Source organism: Leucoraja erinacea, chromosome 12 (assembly GCF_028641065.1).
Source record: "Leucoraja erinacea ecotype New England chromosome 12, Leri_hhj_1, whole genome shotgun sequence".
Classification (NCBI taxonomy): Eukaryota; Metazoa; Chordata; class Chondrichthyes; order Rajiformes; family Rajidae; genus Leucoraja; species Leucoraja erinaceus.
In genome coordinates, this window is record NC_073388.1 from 47,126,240 (window position 1) to 47,147,627 (window position 21,388).

The 21,388-nt window shown below is 41.4% G+C and overlaps 1 protein-coding gene across 1 annotated transcript in view; it reads right to left on the reverse strand.

The window, feature by feature from the left end:
• LOC129702337 (relaxin receptor 2-like) overlaps window positions 1–21,388 on the reverse strand; it is an 88,724-nt gene that overhangs the window by 50,734 nt on the left and 16,602 nt on the right. The window contains exon 2 of the mRNA XM_055644090.1: window positions 3,996–4,142. Coding sequence (XP_055500065.1) covers window positions 3,996–4,142 — 147 coding nt within the window. The remainder of the gene's footprint in view (window positions 1–3,995; window positions 4,143–21,388) is intronic.

A 21,388-nucleotide genomic window follows, 5' to 3' on the forward strand; every position in this document is an offset into this window, starting at 1 on the left:
TCTTCATTAGGATGCAGAGTGACATTGTTAATTCAGAAACAATGGTTTTGAACTTAAAGAAAGGTAACTTTGAGGGTATGAGACGTGAATTGCCCAAGATTGACTGGCAATTAATTCTAAAAGGGTTGACGGTGGATATGCAATGGAAGACATTTAAAGACTGCATGGATGAACTACAAAAATTGTTCATCCCAGTTTGGCAAAAGAATAAATCAGGGAAGGTAGTGCATCCGTGGATAACAAGGGAAATCAGGGATAGTATCAAAGTGAAGGATGATGCGTACAAATTAGCCAGAAAAAGCAGCATACTGAAGGACTGGGAGAAATTCAGAGACCAGCAGAGGAGGACGAAGGGCTTAATTAGGAAAGGAAAAATGGATTATGAAAGAAAATTGGCAGGGAACATAAAAACTGACTGCAAAAGTTTTTATAGATATGTGAAAAGAAAGAGATTAGTTAAAACAAATGTAGGTCCTTTGCAGTCAGAAACAGGTGAGTTGATCATGGGGAACAAGGATATGGCGGACCAATTGAATAACTACTTTGGTTCCGTCTTCACAAAGGAAGACATAAATAATCTGCCGGAAATAGCAGGGGACCGCGGGTCAAAGGAGTTGGAGGAATTGAGTGAAATCCAGGTTAGTCGGGAAGTGGTGTTGGGTAAATTGAATGGATTAAAAGCCGATAAATCCCCAGGGCCAGATAGGCTGCATCCCAGAGTACTTAAGGATGTGGCCCCAGAAATAGTGGATGCATTAGTGATAATTTTTCAAAACTCTTTAGATTTGGGAGTAGTTCCTGAGGATTGGAGGGTAGCTAATGTAACACAACTTTTTAAAAAGGGAGAGAGAGAAAATGGGGAATTACAGATCAATTAGTCGAACGTCGGTAGTAGGGAGACTGCTAGAATCAGTTATTAAAGATGGGATAGCAGCACATTTGGAAAGTGGTGAAATCATTGGACAAAGTCAGCATGGATTTATGAAGGGTAAATCATGTCTGATGAATCTTATAGAATTTTTCGAGGATGTAACTAGTAGAGTGGATAAGGGAGAACCAGTGGATGTGTTATATCTGGACTTTCAGAAGGCTTTCGACAAGGTCCCACATAAGAAATTAGTATACAAACTTAAAGCACACGGTATTGGGGGTTCAGTATTGATGTGGATAGAGAACTAGCTGGCAGACAGGAAGCAAAGAGTAGGAGTAAACGGGTCCTTTTCACAATGGCAGGCAGTGACTAGTGGGGTACCACAAGGCTCAGTTCTGGGACCCCAGCTATTTACGATATATATTAATGATTTGGACGAGGGAATTGAATGCAACATCTCCAAGTTTGCGGATGACACGAAGCTAGGGGGGCAGTGTTGGCTGTGAGGAGGATGCTAGGAGGCTGGAAGGTGACTTGGATAGGCTGGGTAAGTGGGTAAATGCATGGCAGATGCAGTATAATGTGGATAAATGTGAGGTTATCCACGTTGGTGGCAATAACTGGAAAGTAGACTATTATCTGAATGGTGGCCGATTAGGAAGGGGGGAGATGCAACGAGCCCTGGGTGTCATGGTACACCAGTCATTAAAAGTAGGCATGCAGGTGCAGCAGGCAGTGAAGAAGGCGAATGGTATGTTAGCATTCATAGCAAAAAGATTTGAGTATAGGAGCAGGGAGGTTCTACTGCAGTTGTACAGGGTCTTGGTGAGACCACACCTGGAGTATTGCGTCCAGTTTTGGTCTCCTAATCTGAGGAAAGACATTCTTGCCATAGAGGGAGTACAGAGAAGGTTCACCAGACTGATTCCTGGGATGTCAAGACTTTCATATGAAGAAAGACTGGATAGACTCGGTTTGTACTTGCTAGAATTTAGAAGGTTGAGGGGGGATCTTATAGAAACTTACAAAATTCTTAAGGGATTGGACAGGCTAGATGCAGGAAGATTGTTCCCGATGTTGGGGAAGTCCAGAAAAAGGGGTCACAGTTTAAGGATAAGGGGGAAATCTTTTAGGATCGAGATGAGGAAAACTTTTTTCACACAGAGAGTGGTGAATCTCTGGAATTCTCTGCCGCAGAAGGTAGTTGAGGCCAGTTCATTGGCTATATTTAAGAGGGAGTTAGATGTGGCCCTTGTGGCTAAAGGGATGTATGCAGAGAAGGCAGGTACAGGATACTGAGTTGGATGATCAGCCATGATCATATTGAATGGTGGTGCAGGCTCGAAGGGCCGAATGGCCTACACCTGCACCTATTTTCTATGTTTCTATGGTAGATCTCATGGGATCCAAGGAGAGATAGCCGAATGAATAGCAAATTGGCTTCATGGAAGGAAGCAGAGGGTGATTGTGGAAGGTTGCTTCTCGGACTGGAGGCCAGTGACTAGTCGTGTGCTACAGGGTTCGGTGCTGGGCCCGTTACTGTTTGTCATCTACATCAATGATTTGGATGAGAACATACAGGGCAAGATTACTGATGATACAAAAGTTAGTGGTTTTGCAGATAGTGAAGATGGTTGTGAACGATTGCAGCAGGGTCTGGATCGATTGGCCAGGTCCAATCGGATGAATGGTTGATGGAATTTAATATAGAGAGGTGTGAGGTGTTGCATTTTGGACGTCGAACAAGGGCAGGACTTACACAGTGAATGGTAGGCCTCTGTAGAGCAGAGGGATCTAGGAGTACAGGTGCATGGTTCCTTGAAGGTCGAGTCGCAGGTAGATAAGGTGTTCAAAAAGGTTTTTGGCACTTTGGCCTTCATCAGTTAGAGTATTGAGTATAGAAGATGGGAGGTCATGTTGCAGTTGTATAAGACGTTTGTGAGACCGCATTTACAATATTGTGTTCAGTTCTGGGCACCGTGTTATATGAAAGATATTGTCAAGCTTGAAAGGGTTCAGAAAAGACTTACGAGGATGTTGCCAGGACTAGAGGGTGTGAGCTATAGAGTAGGCTGGGTCCTTATTCCATGGAGCACAGGAGGATGAGGGGTGATCTAATAGAGGTGTATAAGATCATGAGAGGAATAGATCGGGTAGATGCACAGAGTCTTTTGCTTTAAGGGAATCGAGGACCAGAGAACATAGGTTCGAGGTGAAGGGAAAAAGATTTAATAGGAATCCGAGGGGTAACTTTTTTACACAGGTGGGTGCATGGAACAAGCTGCCAGAGGAGGTAGTTGAGGCTGGGACTATCCCATTGTTTAAGAAACAGTTGGACAGGTGCATGGATAGGGCAGGTTTGGAGGGTTATGGACTAAGCTACTATGGAGTCGTGATGAAGAGGTGGGGCCTCGTGGACAGCCCCTCCTGCGAGTGTGGGGACCCAACACAGACAGTGGAGCACATAGTCACCGGTTCCCCAAACACCGGCCACTGAATGGTGAACGAGGTCTGATGACCTGGGCGATGACACATTGGCCTGGCTCGCCTCAACGGAGCTGCAGGTCTAAAAGACATACGACAGAAGTAGACTAAGCGCAGGCAAGTGGGACTAGTGTAGCTGGGACATTGTTGGCCGGTGTGGGCGAGTTGGGCCGAAGGGCCTGTTTCCACACTGCATCACTCTATGACTCTATGACCTTCTGACTAAAGAAATTCCTCCTCATCTCCTTCCTAGAAGAACGCCCTTTAATTCTGTGGCTATGACCTCTAGTCCTAGACTCTCCCACTAGTGTAAACATCCTCTCCACATCCACTCTATTCAAGCCTTTTACTATTCTGTACGTTTCAATGAGGTTCCCCCTCATTCTTCTAAACTCCAGCGAGCACAAGCCCAGTGCCGTCAAAAGCTCATCATATGTTAATCTAATCATTCCTGGGATGAAAAGAAAAGCTGCCGATGTATTAAGAGCAGGAGTTTTGTCACACAATATATTTTTCAGAATACACACTCAATAAATCGCTCCTTTAAGTTTTATAACCTGTTTCCGGACATAACCCCATAGGCACAAGTCACACACACCCCCAACATCCCGCTGTCGACCATACCCTGCATTACACCTACCACAATTCCTTTCATCTGTTCCATTTGCACATTCTTCGACTCCATTGCAACGAAGACGCAGTGGCAGGCACACGTTCTGATCACCACATGGGAAGTATCCAATATTGCAGAACGATGATGACTCTTCTGTTTGAATTACTGTGTCAACTGCAACAAGAAAATGCAAAGATAGTATTCAACAGCAGAAAATAAAATTATCCACTTCCTCCTGAATTCCCGAAATGGATTGTGTGGGAAGGAACTGCAGATGCTGGTTATACACCGAAGATAGACACAAATTGCTGGAGTAACTCAACGGGCCAGGCAGCATCTATGGAGAGAAGGAATGGGTGATATCCCCAAATGGATTTATCAGTAACTGCCTTACACATATAACTTGGCAAATTGTTTCTAATGTTTGTCATAAAGTGCCCCATCTTCAACAGCCATTAGTTAGACTGATTTCATTATTATAACCACCAATTCAATTCAACTTTAATGTCATCGCACAAATACAAGTATCAGTACAACGAAATGCAGTTTTGCGTTAGTCCGTAGTAGTTGTACATAAAGAAAAACAAAAAAAATAGAAAGAGGGAAGATACAGAATAATCAGGAAATCCAGAATGATTAAACAAAGGGGACGGAGGGACCAGAGAAATCTATCGTCGGGACTCCGAGTTCAGCAGTGTGATTGTGTTGTTATAGAAGCTTGTTATAGAATTGTTATACCTTTCTAATACTGCAAGCTTTTAGATAGATTCCACAGCTTCACTTGGGTGGCATTGATTGCATGTGGAATCCATGGGCTGGGCTATGTCAGAAAGTGTACTCCATCATTGGTTATGTGATGGTATGGCTCCGCATATGAATGTGAAAGTCACTACAGAAATGCTGGTCGATCATTTTTTTCCTTGTTTAGCAATGGCTTCCTTTATAATCACTGACATGTCGTTAACCAATCTATGTTTGCCTGGATTTGTGTACGTTCTTTCCCAATCTGTACATGGGATTCACACTAGATCTCTGCCACCATTCCTGTTCCTACTAAATGCAATAGTACTGTTATATCTACCCCAACTTACTTGGATGTATGGACACAAACTACCCGGATCAGGGATTTTGTCCGAAATGTGATTGATTGATTTATTATCCCACATCTCTAAGATATCAAATATCATAAGTCAGCTGGATAGCTGGAAGTTATTAGTTAGAGAATGATCATTAAAAAAAGCATATGATTAAGCATCATGCACATGGTTTTATGGAAAGAAGTGTATTACTGTTCTGCACACTTATATCTTCCCCTATTACTTGATCTGTTGTACTTGAGTTTGAACTAATTGTATTTTAAGGACACAAAATGTTGGTGTAACTCAACGGGTCTCTGGAGAACATGGATTGGTGCCGTTTTGGGTCAAGACCCTTCTTCAGACTGATCGGTCTGAAGATGGGTTCTCGACTCGAAACATCACCTATCCACATTTTCCAGGGGTCTGACCTCACTATTTACAAATTTAAATGAATGTCTTAAATAATGAGTCTAAATATTAAATACTCATCTGCTAACAAGGAAAATATGAAGCAGGGAAATTAATTGTGAGGATAACATAAAGATTCTGTAGAGACAGGTTAAGTAACTGAGCAAGGCAGACGCAGTGAACTGTGGGGAAATGGCAAGTTTTGAACTTTGGTCGAGGGAACAGAAAAGCTGGATATTATTTAAATAACATGAGACATTACTCTTTAATTTACCCATGGTCCAAAAATCTATCTCAGCCCTGGATATTCTTAATAGCTCAGTGCTCACAGTGTTCCCGATGTAGGGAAGTCCAGAACAAGGTGTCACAGTTTAAGGATAAGGGGGAAATCTTTTAGGACCGAGATGAGGAAAACGTTTTTCACACAGAGAGTGGTGAATCTCTGGAATTCTCTCCCGCAGAAGGTAGTTGAGGCCAGTTCATTGGCTATATTTAAGAGGGAGTTAGATGTGGCCCTTGTGGCTAAATGGATCAGGGGGTATGGAGAGAAGGCAAGTACAGGATACTGAGTTGGATGATCAGCCATAATCATATTGAATGGCGGTGCAGGCTCGAAGGGCCGAATGGCCTACTCCTGCACCTATTTTCTATGTTTCTATGTTTCTATGTTCTCTGGAGCAGAAAATTCCAAAGATTCATTACTCAGGGGTACGTAATTCCTCTGTATGTGGCTGAATTCTAACGGAATTTCCAGGGATAAAATACAAATGGAAACACAAGGAACTGCAGTTGCTGGTTTGGAAAAAAGAAACAAGTTGCTGGAGTAACTCAGCGAATCAGGCAACATTTTGGGGGGACATGGATAGGTTGAGACCCTTCTTCAGAATTTCTATACTAGGTTGCTTATTCATTGGAGAACTAATTTATTCCATAGCATGCAAGTAACTCCAGATATTAGGAGTTTTCCTTGTGGAAAAAAACTAAAGAAAAGGTTGTCATATCTTTGATCTTTGATATCTTTGATATGCTAATAGGAGTTAACAAAATTAATCATTCAGAGTTTCTGTGTTAAAAAGTTTCAATTTAAGGAAGCCGTTGATATAAATACTATGCGTAGATTCAAAGCATAACCAGCTAACTTTGTGGTGATATGTGGCAAAAAATCTGTAAAAGGAGGCATGACTATGTGTAATGCAATGGGGAAAAATCCTTTAGCACAAAGCAATATCATGCTTTTAATTTCTTGATCTGATAAAATCATATTGCAATATTAATGAAGATCAGAAACTAGAATGGAGTATTTAATTTTAAAGAATTGGGAAGGATGTAATTATACTTGGCCTTGATATGTCATGTTGGTATCAACATGTTAATGTGAATTCACATTAAGAAGAATGTCTAGCACTGAGTAGAGGGTTATTCCAATTCATGACAAAAGAGACTGAAATATGTGCAAAAGAATGGAAAATTATTAGGATTTCAACAAGGTGATGGATAGAATAAAATGAGCCCTTTCAGATTGCAACCCCAAGATTTAAATTGCCAACAGAGATTATTAAAATTATCCTGTGCAATTTGAATATTAAAGGTTTAAATCAAGAATTTGTTCAAGACACTCAAGGGAAAGTGATGAAGTGGAGAGAAATAATATTACTTCTGATTGGAAAAGCCAGAATTGGGAGATAGTTTGAAAACGTTGGTGAGAGAAGCCAGATGGTTTCACACTGAAGGTTTGTTGGTTAATTGGCTTTAATAAAATAATAAATTGTCCCTAGTGTGTAGGATAGTGCTTGTGTATGGGGATCGCTGGGCTGCTTGGACACAATGGGCTGAAGGGCCTGTTTCCGCGCTGTATCTCTAAACTAAAAAAACTAAACAGAAATTGTTTCTGGTTCAATAGAGCGAACACTTGCATCCATTTTCAAATATGTACAACATGAAATAAAATCAAGCTTTCTCGTAACATACAGTGCATTCATAAGGCATTCAGACCCCTTCACTTTTCCCATGATTTGTTACGTTACAGCCTTATTTTAAAATGGATTAAAACGTTTTTTTATCATTAATCTACACACAACACTCCAGAATGAAGAAGCGAAAACAGGTGTTAGAAATGTTTGCAAAGTAATTAAAAAGAAATAACTGAAATATAACATTTACATAAGTATTCAGATCCTTTGCTATGATGCTCAAAATTGAGCTTAAGTTCATCCTGTTTCTATCCTGTTTCCTTGAGATGTTTCTACAACTTGATTGGAGTCCACCAGTGGTAAATTAAATTGATTGTACATGTTTTGGAAAGGCACACACCTGTCTATATAAGGTCCCACAGTTGACAGTGCATGTCAGAGCAAAAACCAAGCCATGAAGACAAAGGAATTGTCCGTAGACCTCTGAGACAGGATTGTGTCGAGACACAGATCTGGGGAAGGGTATTAAACAATTTCTGCAGCATTGCAGGTCCTGAAGAGCACAGTGGCCTCTGTCATTCTTAAATGGGAGAACTCTGGAACCACCTATGCCCGGCCAAACTGAGCAATCGGGGGAGAAGGGCCTTGGTCAGGGAGGTGACCAAAAACCCAATGGTGACTCTGACAGAGCTTCAGAGTTCCTTTGTAGAGATGGGTGAACCTTCCAGAAGGACAACTATATTTGCAGCACTCCACCAAACAGGCATTTATTTGTAGAGTGGCCTGACGGAAAGCCACTCCTCAGTAAAAGGCACATGACAGCCCACTTGCAATTTGCCAAAAGGCACCTAAAGGACTCTAAGACCATGAGAAACAAGATTCTCTGGTCTGATGAAACCAAGATGAACTCTTTAGCCTCTATGCCAAGTGTCACACCGCTCATCACCTGGCCAATACCATACCTACGGTGAAGCATGGTGGTGGCAGCATCATGCTGTGGGGATGTGTTTCAGTGGCAGGAACTGGGAGACTAGTCAGAATCAAGGGAAAGATGAACGGAGCAAAGAACAGAGAGAGATCCTTGATGAAAACCTGCTCCAGAGCATTCTGGACCTCAGACTGGGCCGGAGGTTCACCTTCCAACAGGACAACGACCCTAAGCACACAGCCAAGACAACGCAGGAGTGGCTTTGTGACTAGTCTGTGAATGTCCTTGAGTGGCCCAGCCAGAGCCCAAACTTGAACCCGATCGAACATCTCTGGAGGGACCTGAAAATAGCTGTGCATCGACGCTCCCCATCCAACCTGACAGAGCTTGAGAGGATCTGTAGAGAAGAATGGGAGAAATTACCCAAATACAGGTGTGCCAAGCTTGTAGCGTCATACCCAAGAAGACTTGAGGCTGTAATCGCTGCCAAAGGTGCCTCAATAAAGTACTGAGTAAAGGGTCTGAATACTTATATAAATGTGATATTTCAGTTATTTATTTTTAATTACTTTGCAAAAATTTCTATACACCTGTTTGCACTTTTTAATTCTGGGGTATTGTGTGTAGATTGATGATTAAAAAAAAAGAATTTAATTAATTTTAGAATAAGGTTGTAACGTAACAAAATGTGGAAAAAGTGAAGGGGTCTGAATACTTTCTGAATGCACTCCCAAAGGAAGGGAGTCATACGTTCAGCATATTTCAATAAATTCCTGCCTTTGAAAGAACAAACAGAGTATTTATCACAGCTTTCAAAATAGTGAAACACCCATTAGTTACAATGAGATCGTTCGGTAGAACTGTCAAAGTTACATGGATTAGTTTAGCAACAGCTTTGTAAACAGCAATCTCCCACGGGAGATTGAGCTGATTGACCAGTTTAATATGTTGTGAAAGATTTGTACAAGGTGAAATGTTTTCCAGTGCATTGGAGGAACTGTTTGACTTGCAGTTAAAATATAAAGTATATTCATCTAAACACCAAATGGTCGTTTTCCAAATGATTTTGCCAAACATTCCTCCATGTTTCCTCTCTACAAATACATTTCAGAAGCAATCACCTATAGTAAGGTGTTCTAAACCATTCTGAAAAAAAAAACATATGGTTCCTACATCTTGAAATTCATTGGGTCTTTATTTCCTGATTAGATCACATAGAAAAATAGGCCATTCGGCCCTTCGAGCCTGCACCGCCATTCAATATGATCATGGCTGATCATCCAACTCAGTATCCTGTACCTGCCTTCTCTCCATACCCCCTGATCCCTTTAGCCGCAAGGGCCACGTCTAACTCCCTCTTAAATATAGCCAATGTGGCAGAGAATTCCACAGATTCACCACTCTCTGTGTGAAAAATGTTTTTCTCATCTCGGTCCTAAAAGATTTCCCCCTTATCCTTAAACTGTGACCCCTTGTCTTCCCTAACATCGGGAACAATCTTCCTGCATCTAGCCTGTCCAACCCCTTAAGAATTTTGTAAGTTTCTATAAGATCATAAAGCTCCACAGAGTGCCACCGACAAATAGTTCACCCACCTTAAGTGCTGGTGAAATCAAAGATTCATGTTAAATCAGTGATGGAGATAAAGATCAAGTCCTATTTGTTGGTCATAAAATAACTATCCAGCCAACTTCCACCATCCAGCACCAAGCAGTGGCTCAGACACATCCAAGTACATTTAACATGAAGAAACAAGGAACAGCAGATGCTAGGTTGGAAACAAAAGACGCTGAGTGCTGGAGTAACTCAGCGAGTCAGGCAACATCCCTGGAGACCGTGGATAGGTGACGTTTCTGGTCAAGACCCAAGTCATTTGTTCTAAAGGAGAGTTCTGACCTGAAACGTCACCTATCCATGTTTTCCAAGGATGTTGCTTGATCAGCTGAGTTACTCCAGCACTTGTGTCATTTTTTACATTTAATGTGAGATGGGCGTCAGTTTCTATGATGCTTCAGGCGGTGAATTCTTTACCCATCACATTAGGATGATTTTTTTCCTCATCTCATATTTTACCCCTACATGCCCACTACAAACCCCACAAGCAGAACAGCCAACCGCAACATTGATAGCTGCTAAACCAAGCCTAGTGTGCCTGGGCAGCACAGTGGTGCAGCTGGTAGAGCCGCTGCCTCACGGTGCCAGAGACCCAGGTTCAATCCTGACCTCAGGTCCTGTCTGTGTGGAGTTTACACATTCGCCTTGTGACCGTATGGGATTCCTCCGAATGATTCTCAGATCTCAAGGATGTGTGAATCGATATGTTAATTGGTGGTGTAAAATGCCTCAAGTATATAGATAGGTAAGTCATGGAACGTGGAGGGAGTTGAGGAAAATGTAAAAAATGAATAAAATGGGGTTAAAGTAGGATTTGTGTAAATGGGTGGTTAATAGTTGGCAGAGACTTGTTGGGCCAATGGGCATTATTTTACACTGGATAACTCCAGGGCTCAGCTGGCAATGAAACCAGTATAAAACCATTAATGATGACATTTGGAAATTTTCAAAACTATTACAAATCGACTAATTACCATTTTGGAAAAAAATATATTATAGAACGCAAAATACCACATTTAAACAGATAACTAGAACTTAATTAATACAAAATATTGTCGACTCCTTAATCCCTGCTCTCTTACAGATTCGGTCATTGACGGAGATTGTTCCTTTGTCAAGGCGAACCTGCTGGGCTGATTTATGATGTTCTGAAAGGATTGGGTGCCCTGTGCATCAATCACTGAAACATGGAAGTACAACAGAAGAATTTGGAAAGCAAACAGCACATTGGCCTTTACTGTAAGAGTGTTTGAGCAAAAGCTTTTTTCTCCCAATACATTGGGTTCTGGGAAGATTACAATTGAAATACTATGCGTGGGTCTGCCCCCCCCCCCCCCCCCCCCCCCCCCCCCATGTAAGGAAGAACATGTTTGGGATACAGGAAGAGTAGCAAAATCTTCAATACTTTAGCATGCTGGTTTATCATATAACAAGAGTTTAAGCTGACAAGGCTTGTACATTAAGAAAGTCTCAAAAAATGAATCAAACCCTTCAGCATCCTGATAGGTAGAGTTAGAAAACAATATTTTCCCTGGCTGTGGAGATGAGAAACGAGAATCTTGGTCTCAACGTAACAGGTTGGCCATTAAGGGCAGAGATGAGGAGAATGTCTTCACACAGAAGGTTATGATTCTTTGGAATTCTGTACCCAAGAGGACTGTGGCGGTTTTGTTACACAGAGTGGAAACAGGCACATCGGCCCACTGCGTCGACCAGCAATCACCCATTCACGAGTTCTATCCTACACACAAAGGACAATTTACAAATGGCAATTAACCTACAAAATTGCATGTCTTTGTAATTTAGGAAACTGCAGCACCAGGAGAAAACCCGCGCGGTCACAGGAAGAACGTACAAACTCCGCATAGACTGCGCATGTAGTCAGGATCAAACCCGGGTCTCTGGCGCCGTAAGGCAGCAACTCTACTGCTGCGCCACCGTGTCACCCCTTACCGTCACTTTGCATATTGTACATTAAGAAAGTCATTGCATGAGTCGATTTATTTCCGGATGTTTGTATGGGGTTAGTCCAGAAAAGTGACAATGAGGCAAATGATCAGCTATCATCTTAATGGATGATGAAGCAAGTACAAGGATGGGAATGGCGTGCTCCTGCATTTATTTATTATGTTCTTACGAAAGTCTACAATTGTACATTGCACCATGATCAATGGAGCACTGGACTGGAATTGGCAGTGCTCATTACTCAACCTGTTTCTATGCGTTGTTTGTCACCTACACAATTGTCCTGGTGAGAATTTTCTATTCTCTGCAGTGAATCAATCTCATAACATTTGCAAACCACGTTGCTCACAGCTGGTACATGCGTGGACCTTCCTACCACAGAGACTGTAACATACTGCACCCAAGTGGCTCTTAAGTCATCCCTTACACCCGAGGTGCATAAGATGCTTTCACTCATCGTTAACATTTAGATGATCTCCATGAAGAACATTCACTGGATTCCTAGACAGGCGGCATGATTCCTGCAGCAGTTCATGTTAATTTCACTCATAGGGTGGTGGGTGTATGGAACAAGCTGCCAGAAGTGGTAATTGGGGCAGGTACTATAACAACATTTAAATGACAATTGGACAGGTACAAGGATAGGAAAGGTTTAGAGAGATATGGGCCAAACCCGGGCTGGTGGCATGAGTGTAGATGGGGCATTATGGTCAGCATGGGCAAGTTGAGCCAAAGGACATGTTTCCATGCTGTATAACTGCGACTCTATGACCTGATGTATTCAGATTTCCAAAACAACAAGAACCAGCTTCTTGGGGACAAGGTGCATTCATCTATGGAATGGTCAAAGACTCCTAAACAAAGAGGATCCACAGCAGCTTAATCACACAACATGTTATTAAGTAAGTTATGCTGGAATTGCACTGGGTGCCTCGATTAACTTGGAGATGATCTTACAGACTGAGCAACCGGGCAGCTTGGAAACCCACGACAGAGAAGGTACACTTGAAGGACAAGGGCCAGGAGGATGACAAAGTGCCAGAGTGGCAAATTCCCGACAAATGCCAGTTGACTTGTGTGGCCTTTGATGCCCTTTTCTTGTACCAGTCTTTCCACTGTTGAAGATACAACCAGCACTTACTGCAACCTTATACGCCTGAATCTTGGAGCAGAATGGTGTCATCTCTGTGCACTTGTGGACAAGGCTCACCATCTCACGTGGCCTTTGCCTCAGCTCCAAAGGTTTTCTGTTTATTTTCCGAACCTTCCTCCTCTGATGGCATTTCTCCTCAGCCCCATATCCAACCCCACCCCATAATTCTCTCTGCCACTCCAAGACAATTCGGAAATTAAAATCATAACCTTTGGAAAACCCCCACTTTTTATTAGCACCTGCAAACATGATTCTGCTGAATATGAGTTTTCACATTCTAATAACAACAAGGCAGTTTGTGCCAATGTTCACACCTCGACTTGCCAAATACGTTTTATGTTTAGCTCACAATTAACCAGTAAAGAGTGGGTTCTGGCCAGATCAGCTGAATGCGTAGTCAGCACATAGATCATAGCCACATGGATCATACCCACAGCCTGATGCTGAGCCTGGAACTCAATTGAGGCAACGGCTGCTTGGCAGTGGAGAGGTGAGGGTAAGCGTAGTCGAAACGTCTCCCATTACCTCACCCCAGAGATGCTGCCTGTCCCGCTGAGTTTCTTCTGCATTTTGTGTATACCCACAATTTGTTAGTTTAGTTTAGTTTATTGTTGGCTCGTGACCCGAGGTACAGTGAAAAGCTTTTTTGTTGCATGCTATCTCGTCAGCAAAAAGAATACAGTCAAGCCACCCACTGTGTACAGATACAGGATAAAGGGAATAATGTTTAGTGGAGGATAAAATGCAGTGAATTCCAATTAAAGACTGCCTGAGGGTCTCCAAAGAGGTAGTTGGTGAGAGGATGGTTCAGTTGCCTGATAACTGCTGGGAAGAAACTGTCCCTGAATCTGTAAGTATGCGTTTTCATACTTCTGCGCCTCTTGCCTGTTGGGAGAGGGGAGACGAGGGAGTGACCAGGGTGAGACTCGTACTTGAGCATGCTGGTGGCCTTGCCGAGGCAGCAGTAACAGAGTGGATCAACAAAAGTCTAAAGACCAATAGTGACAATGTTAAGGATTTATTTGTAGAAAGTTCTTAGAAGCAATGACAGGTGATACATGAAAGTCAAATAGGGTCTTTCTATGGAAATAACCAAAGGAATGCAATACACAACCCAGACTTCATTGAACATCAGCTTCTAAGAGAATTTCTAAGATCTTCAGGTTAATCAAGGCCAGAAAGATCCTCGCAGTGAAGTTCTCTTAAAGTAAAACCATTGTGACTCTACCATGTGTGTGAAATACCATCACTATGGCAGACTAATCGTTTCAATCTAAGCCATACTCCCAAACAAAAACAATGGGAAAACAAGACATACAGCACAGTACTGTACAAAATGAATGGTCAGTGTGACCCAGTAGAATCAAATAACTGATTTTATTGTGAGCTAAAAATAAAATGTATTTGGCAAGTCGAAAGGCAAGGTGTGACCATTGGCACGAACTTCCTTGTCATTATTAGAATGTGAAAACCCATATTCGTCAGAATTATGATTACAGGTGCGAATAAAAAGGAGGGTGAAATTCAAAAATGCCAATACCCAATCCTTGCTGTGATTTTAAATCAAACCAGGTGGTCTGGAAAGTACTCGTGAATGCATCTCAGAATTGATCAGAAAGCCTGTAATTTTGTGTTTGTTGTAATTCTGCAGTAACCGGTTCACACTGGGTATTTCTTCATGTATATGCAATTAGCACTGTGATTAACTAACGTTTGGGCAAAGACCCGTCATTTGCCTCTGTACTCCACAATTTGAGATTTGTAATAGAAAAAAAATCACATGTGGTTAAAGTGCATGTGTCCCAAACATTATGGTGCCCTGAAATGGGGGGACTAGAGTCAACAGTCAAGAGTGTTTTATTGTCATATGTACCCGGACAGGACAATGAAATTCTTATTTGCTGCAGCACGACAGAATATGTGAATATGTAAACATTGTACATAACGGGGGGGGAAGAAAAAGTTCAATAAATAAAATATAGTGCAAATAACAAATAATAATAATAATATAGTCTTTGGCGGATCATAGCTCATACTTTATTTGTTGTGTTTTGTAGCCTGATGGCTGTGGGGAATAAGCTGTTCTTAATGTATAAATGTATTAATGTATACTGTTCCTATGTATAAACACTGCTGTAATTTCTACACGGTAAAACCAAAATGTATAAGAATGGCCTTTATTAAAATCTGATAATGTGCACGCACGTGTGATTTTTTTCATTACAAATCTCAAATTGTGGAGTTCGGTGACAAATAAATAAATGAAGGGTCTTCGTCCCAAACATTATGGAGGGCACCGTACATAAGCTCTCAATAGCTGTTCATCTAGTTTTCCTTCATGCAATTTAATTACCAGGAATCATTAGTCCACTCTTCAGTGCAAAGGGAAAATAAGTATTCTTCATTCCGAAATAAAATCCACTCCTACTTGATGCATTTACAGCCAAAAAAGATAGGAAGGATTAGAAATCAGAAAAAAACAATTGCTGAGGTCCCGGCATTGATGTTTTGTACTGATCTTCTGATGTGTAATTGAGGCAAATATTCTCCAAATCTGTGGGTAATTCACAGCAAAATGGATCATTGCCTAAATATCATTAATAAACACCTGCAAAATGAAAACCTAACATTTTCTTTGCCACATTAAGTCTCATGTGATTTAAACAACACAAGAATCAGTCTGAAAAGGGGTCTCGACACAAAATGTCATCTATCCATGTTCTCCAGGGATGCTGCCTGACCCGCTAAGTTGCTCCAGCACTTTGTGTCCTTTTGTCTGTTAAGTAGGCTGCTCTGAGCAACGCAAGGTTTACTTTGTAAGGCAGCAATTACTTGGACAGGATTCCGACCGTACTTCCACCAGCAGATGGTTTGAATAAAAAGAAACCTCTCTCTAATGGCCGGTGAATGTTGCAGTCTATCCTTTAATTCTGTTAGATGAAAAGAAACAGAAAGTAGAGTCTGCTAATTGTTACCAAGAATGATCCATTCAAATCTCCCACGGTCCTAATTACTCAGAGAAGATTCGAATACACCTTTCTTTGCAGCTGTCAGGAATAATGGCTGGCAATCAAAACTTGCAAGCTATCCTTAATGCCGTAGGTCATGTCTGTTTGTATTGCCAACAGCAGCTGGTACATTATGTCTTTTGCATCTCACTTTATCTTGGAGATGAAGACACCACCACTGAAGCTGACACAGGCAATCATTTACTTTTACCCTGTAAGCTTGAATTGGAACTATCTTACAGGGGCAGATTTCTTTCTTCTATGTGAACCACAAATCCAACTCTGCAATGATGCTGCAGCACATTGCGATTTGCGTTTGGCATCTCTGTCAACTATCCCAAGTAAATAGCATGGTCACTGGGATGCAACTATAAATGGTGCAACAGCACCTATGGAACTCAACTGCAACAAAACAACTATGGCTATGGTGCCATTCTCACCTTGGTGCCATTTATGTTATGTTGTGTCGTGGACTTTCTGTGTTTGTGCTTCTTTAAAAAAATTCAATTCAATTTCAATTTTATTTTTAATATGTTAATTATCTATTTATCATGTATTCATTTATTTATTTATTTATTTATTTTTAATTTTTTTTTTTTTTTTTTTTTTAATTTTTTTTTATGATACTGCCTGTAAGGGAAATTCATTTCGTTGTCTCAAATTGAGACAATGACAATAAATTTGAATACAATACAATACAACTGTCAAAAACGCGATATAATCAAATAATACAGGTATAATTATTGAACATTGACATCAAGATCTACGGTGACATTTTGACAAGTAATTAAAAGTTTGGCCAGAGGGATGTGGAAAAGCAGGGATTAAGAGGGAATTTGGGATTCTAGCTAACTGAAGGCATGACTATCAGTAGTACAATGAAATCACTGGAAGTGCACAAGAAGCCAACTTATATTGACTGTAAAAGATTTGTTCATCTCGATCAAAAGCACTTGGACAGGATCATGGATACGAAAGTTTCAGAGGTAGATGGGGCAAATGGAGACAAGTGGGAACTGGCTTAGATGGGGTATCTTGGTCATCATGAATAAGTTTGGCTGAAGGGCCTGTTTCCAAGCTGTCTGACTCTATGACTATGGCAATTAGAGAAATTTAAACAAGATGTATATATATATTTTTTAAAGATTTATGAATTTAAGGCTTTAGATAACTGATGCAGAGGAGGAGTTGAGCCATGGTTAAATGGTAGTTTAGTGTAGTTTCGAGATTGGAATACAGTGTGGAACAAGCACTTCTGCCCATCGAGTCCTCACTGACCAGCAATCACCCGTACACTGCACAGAATGGAACCCGGGTCTATGGTTCTGCAAGGCAACAACTCTACCATTGTGTCACTGTGCAGTCTTGAGGACCCTGGTCTCCATTTTTTGTTTGTTCCATGTCTTGTAGGTGGTCCAGAGGTGGAGGAAGTTCAAGAGGGGGTTAAAGTTAGAATCTAAACCTAGCGTGTCCAATCCCTTAATAATCTTATATGCTTCAATAAGATCCCCTCTCATCCTTCTAAATTCCAGAGTATACAAGCCCAGCTGCTCCATTCTGTCAACATATGACAATCCTGCCATTCCGGGAATTAACCTTGTGAACCTACGCTGCACTTCCTCAATAGCAAGAATGGTCTTCCTCAAATTTGGAGACCAAAACTGCACACAATACCCCAGGTGTGGTCTCACCAGGGCCCTGTACAAATGCAGAAGGACCTATTGAGTTACTCCAGCATTTTGTGTCTGTCTAAGGTGTACTCAGGTTTTTTGCAGATGGTCAGTGACTATTGTAGATCAATAATAATAATAAACCCACACAACTTTCCACTAACAGCGTTTCCTCCAAGAATCTGCTTATAGCAACATAATGTGATCCTGGTCAGCTGTTCAGAAAGGTTCAACCAGTCTTCATAATTTAATAAATATAATCACATCAGTGCAATTGGTCATTCTGGTCCACGTAGACAGGAAAATGAGTTTACTTAGCTAGATGAGTGAAGCACATACAAATTAAGAAGCAAAATTAAAGGCAATAAAAATAAATGTGCAGATGATGTGTAATGACTTTGATGAATAAATCATTAATAAAGTCATTACCTGCTGGAAAGCTGGAATAATAGGAGCATGAAACTGTATCTGGGAAGCTAGCAACAAATAAATATGCTAGAGACAGGTCAGGGCAGAGATTTCGGTTTTGATAAATTACAACAGGAAAATAAGCATTAAAGGACACAACGTGCTGGAGTAGCTCAGCAGGTCAGGCAGCATCTCTGGAGAATATGATTAGGTGACGTTTCATGTCAAGAGCCTTCTTCAACCTGAAATGTCACCTTTCCATGTTCTCCAGAGATGCTGCCTGACTTGCTGAGCCACTCAATCATTTTGTGCCCTTTTGTGTATTAACCAGCATCTGCAGTTCCTCATTCCTAAAATATACATTAAAAACGTAAGGATCAGGTCTGCTGATCCATCGGACATTAATTAGACAATTTGTGACATCAACAAATATCTAATTTCACATTGTGGCGTTACTGTATTGCTAAATTGGAGAGATTTGGAAAAAATCTAACAACTCCAAACTGGGTAATGATTTTGGGACGAAGATAGACACAAAATGCTAGTAGCTCAGAGAGTCAGGCAGTATCCCTGGAAAAAAGGAATAGGTGATGTTTCAGGTCGAGACTCTTCATCAGTCTCAACCCGAAACGCCATCTATTCCTTTCCTCCAGAGATGCTGCCTGCCCCGCTGAGTTACTCCAGCTTTTTGTGTCTATCTTCAGTGTAAACAAGTGTATTCTATCACAACCTGTAACCTCATCTATACAATTAGTCATGCACAATTCATTTCTGCTGCTGAATCAGCCTGGCGCAACAGCAGAAAATGCTGACATAGGGTCCTGACCAGTTTGAAGAAGGGTTCCAACCCAAAACATCGCCTATCCATGTTCTCCAGAGATGCTGCCTGACCTGATGAGTTACTCCAGCACTTTGTGTCATTTCTTGTAACCCAGCATTTGTAATTTCAACAAAAAAATGTTCCTTTGCATAAAGAAAGTGAGATACACCTGGAACTGGGTTGAGAGTGGGGCTAAGCTGGGAACTTGACCTTGTCCTCACCAATCTGTCTCAAGAATATCATTAAGAGAACCTCTGCACACAGCTTGTGGAGATAAGGTCCCATACTCACAATGAGGGCTTGTTGCGTGGTGCTATTAACTTGCTAAATTGAATCGATTCAGAAAAGGTTAAAAAAGGTTGGCACTAGACACGAATTGGGTGCAGTAGATCTGTATTGTGCTGTATAATACAACCTGGGACGACTCAGCTGGCATGCTATCCAGCCAGGAGATTGACACTGCTTCTATAAGGCGTATGGAAAAGCACCCGACAAACATATGAGGCAGAGCTAAAATTGGGAAGCCATCTAGTGAGTTACAACATGTTCTAAAAATAACTTAGTAATGTTAGAGATATTTGGTCTGACAACTAATAGATCACAATAGACCGACAACATCCAGCCATGAATAGCGATGAACTCGGAATCAATGCAGGATAAGGAGAACAGAGGATTAGTTCATTTCAGTGAATTCCTTGAGGATACTTGCAGAGAAGAGCTGTGATTAGAATCCTAGGGAAAACATCATTATAATTGCCATTCTCACTACAGGTGAGGTTTATTACACTTTCAACCGAATCACAGCACAGTCAGCAATTGCACTGCCACGATACTTGTCCAATTAAAGGGTGCAGCATTGAATCAAGTGGAATCTCATTTGAGGACCCAGCAATGTGCGGGAATTTGTACTATTCCATGAAATTTCTGTCAGTCATGGTGCTTTGTAGAGCACATTGGGCAAAAGATTGACTTATACCAGAGCAATACAGGGAGATAATGAGAACTGCACCCCTTCAAATGCTTCCTAGACATATTTTTGTTGTTGTTTCGTTTTTAGGATGTCGATGTTTCGGCTGAGGGGCAGCATTTAACATCCACCCCTCATTGCATTTAAGGTAGATTGGTGTAGAGGCGATCATTGGGCGACATGGACTCGGTGGGCTGAAGGGCCTGTTTCCACACTGTATCTCTGAACTAAACCAAAGTAACTAAACTACGCAACTTTGCAGGCAGACAAATAGACTGACTTCCATCAATCACATCCAAGGGGAAATGATGAGGGACATTGCAGGATATATCTGCTCTGTCCACAAATGGAGCTGGTTCTGTGCTGCTCCCAGCTGCGACCCACACTCACTACACCAGCCAGAGTGTAGCCCTGAGCCCCGCATCTCAGCGCTGAGTGGCTTCCCCACCCCAGTCACAGCCTACACAACACCTTCCCACACAGGCAGCCTCTCTATACCGAGCCATGGATAACTCCTTAATGGAGATCACCACTGGAGCGTAGGGATTAGCTACTGGGGCTACTCGCATCCGCAGCACAGCAGAGCACTACAGCAGGGCAGGCAAGGGTTTGTGGCAGGTTCTTGGCACAGCAGCCAGCAGGGGTTAAAGCACAGTGCAGTAGATATCTGAGAGTGTGCAGATTGAAGGACCAAGACCACTGCAACAAATCAGCAGAAGATAACCAACTGTGAAAGATGTGCAGAATCTCCCTGCTTCTTCTTTTTTTTTTTTTTTTAATATTTATTTTATTAGAAGCAATTGTACAAGGAGAAAGTAATCGACATAAATAACAATGGTACAATTTTCGTACAGCTTCAGTTTTAACATTTTATAAACTGATAAGTGAATCGGAAAAAAGTAAAAAGGAAAGAATGAAAAGAAAGATATGAAAAAGAAAGAAGGAAAAAAACCCTGAACTAACAAAGAAGTGAATATAAACCCCACATAGAATTAGGTGCAGGAGTAGGCCATTCCAACCGAACCTGCACCGCATCAATTTGATCATGTGTTCCAACCATTCTACCTGCCTTCTCTCCATACCCCTGATCCCCTTAGCCAAATTCACATCTAGGAGACCATATTTTAAGGAAAATTGATCTGATTCCCTACGCCCGCTCAAAACAAGCCTAGCATTTTTGAATTTGTGTTCAACCATTCTGTTGTTGAAGAAATTCAATGAGAGGACACCATATTTTGGAAAATTGATCTGATTTGTCAGTCAAAACAAGCCTTATTTTTTCTGGAGTGTCTCGGTCATTTCTGTGATCCACATCTTCACTGTGGAGACTTATCTTTTTCCAGAATGTAAGTATAAGTTTTTTCGCAGTTATTAAACCATAGTCAAGGAAACGTCTTTGGAATATTGTTAACTTCGGGCAGCCCTCTGACATTGCTAATATTATTAATTTTGAATCTGACTCCAATTGAATTTTGAGTGTTTTAGAAATG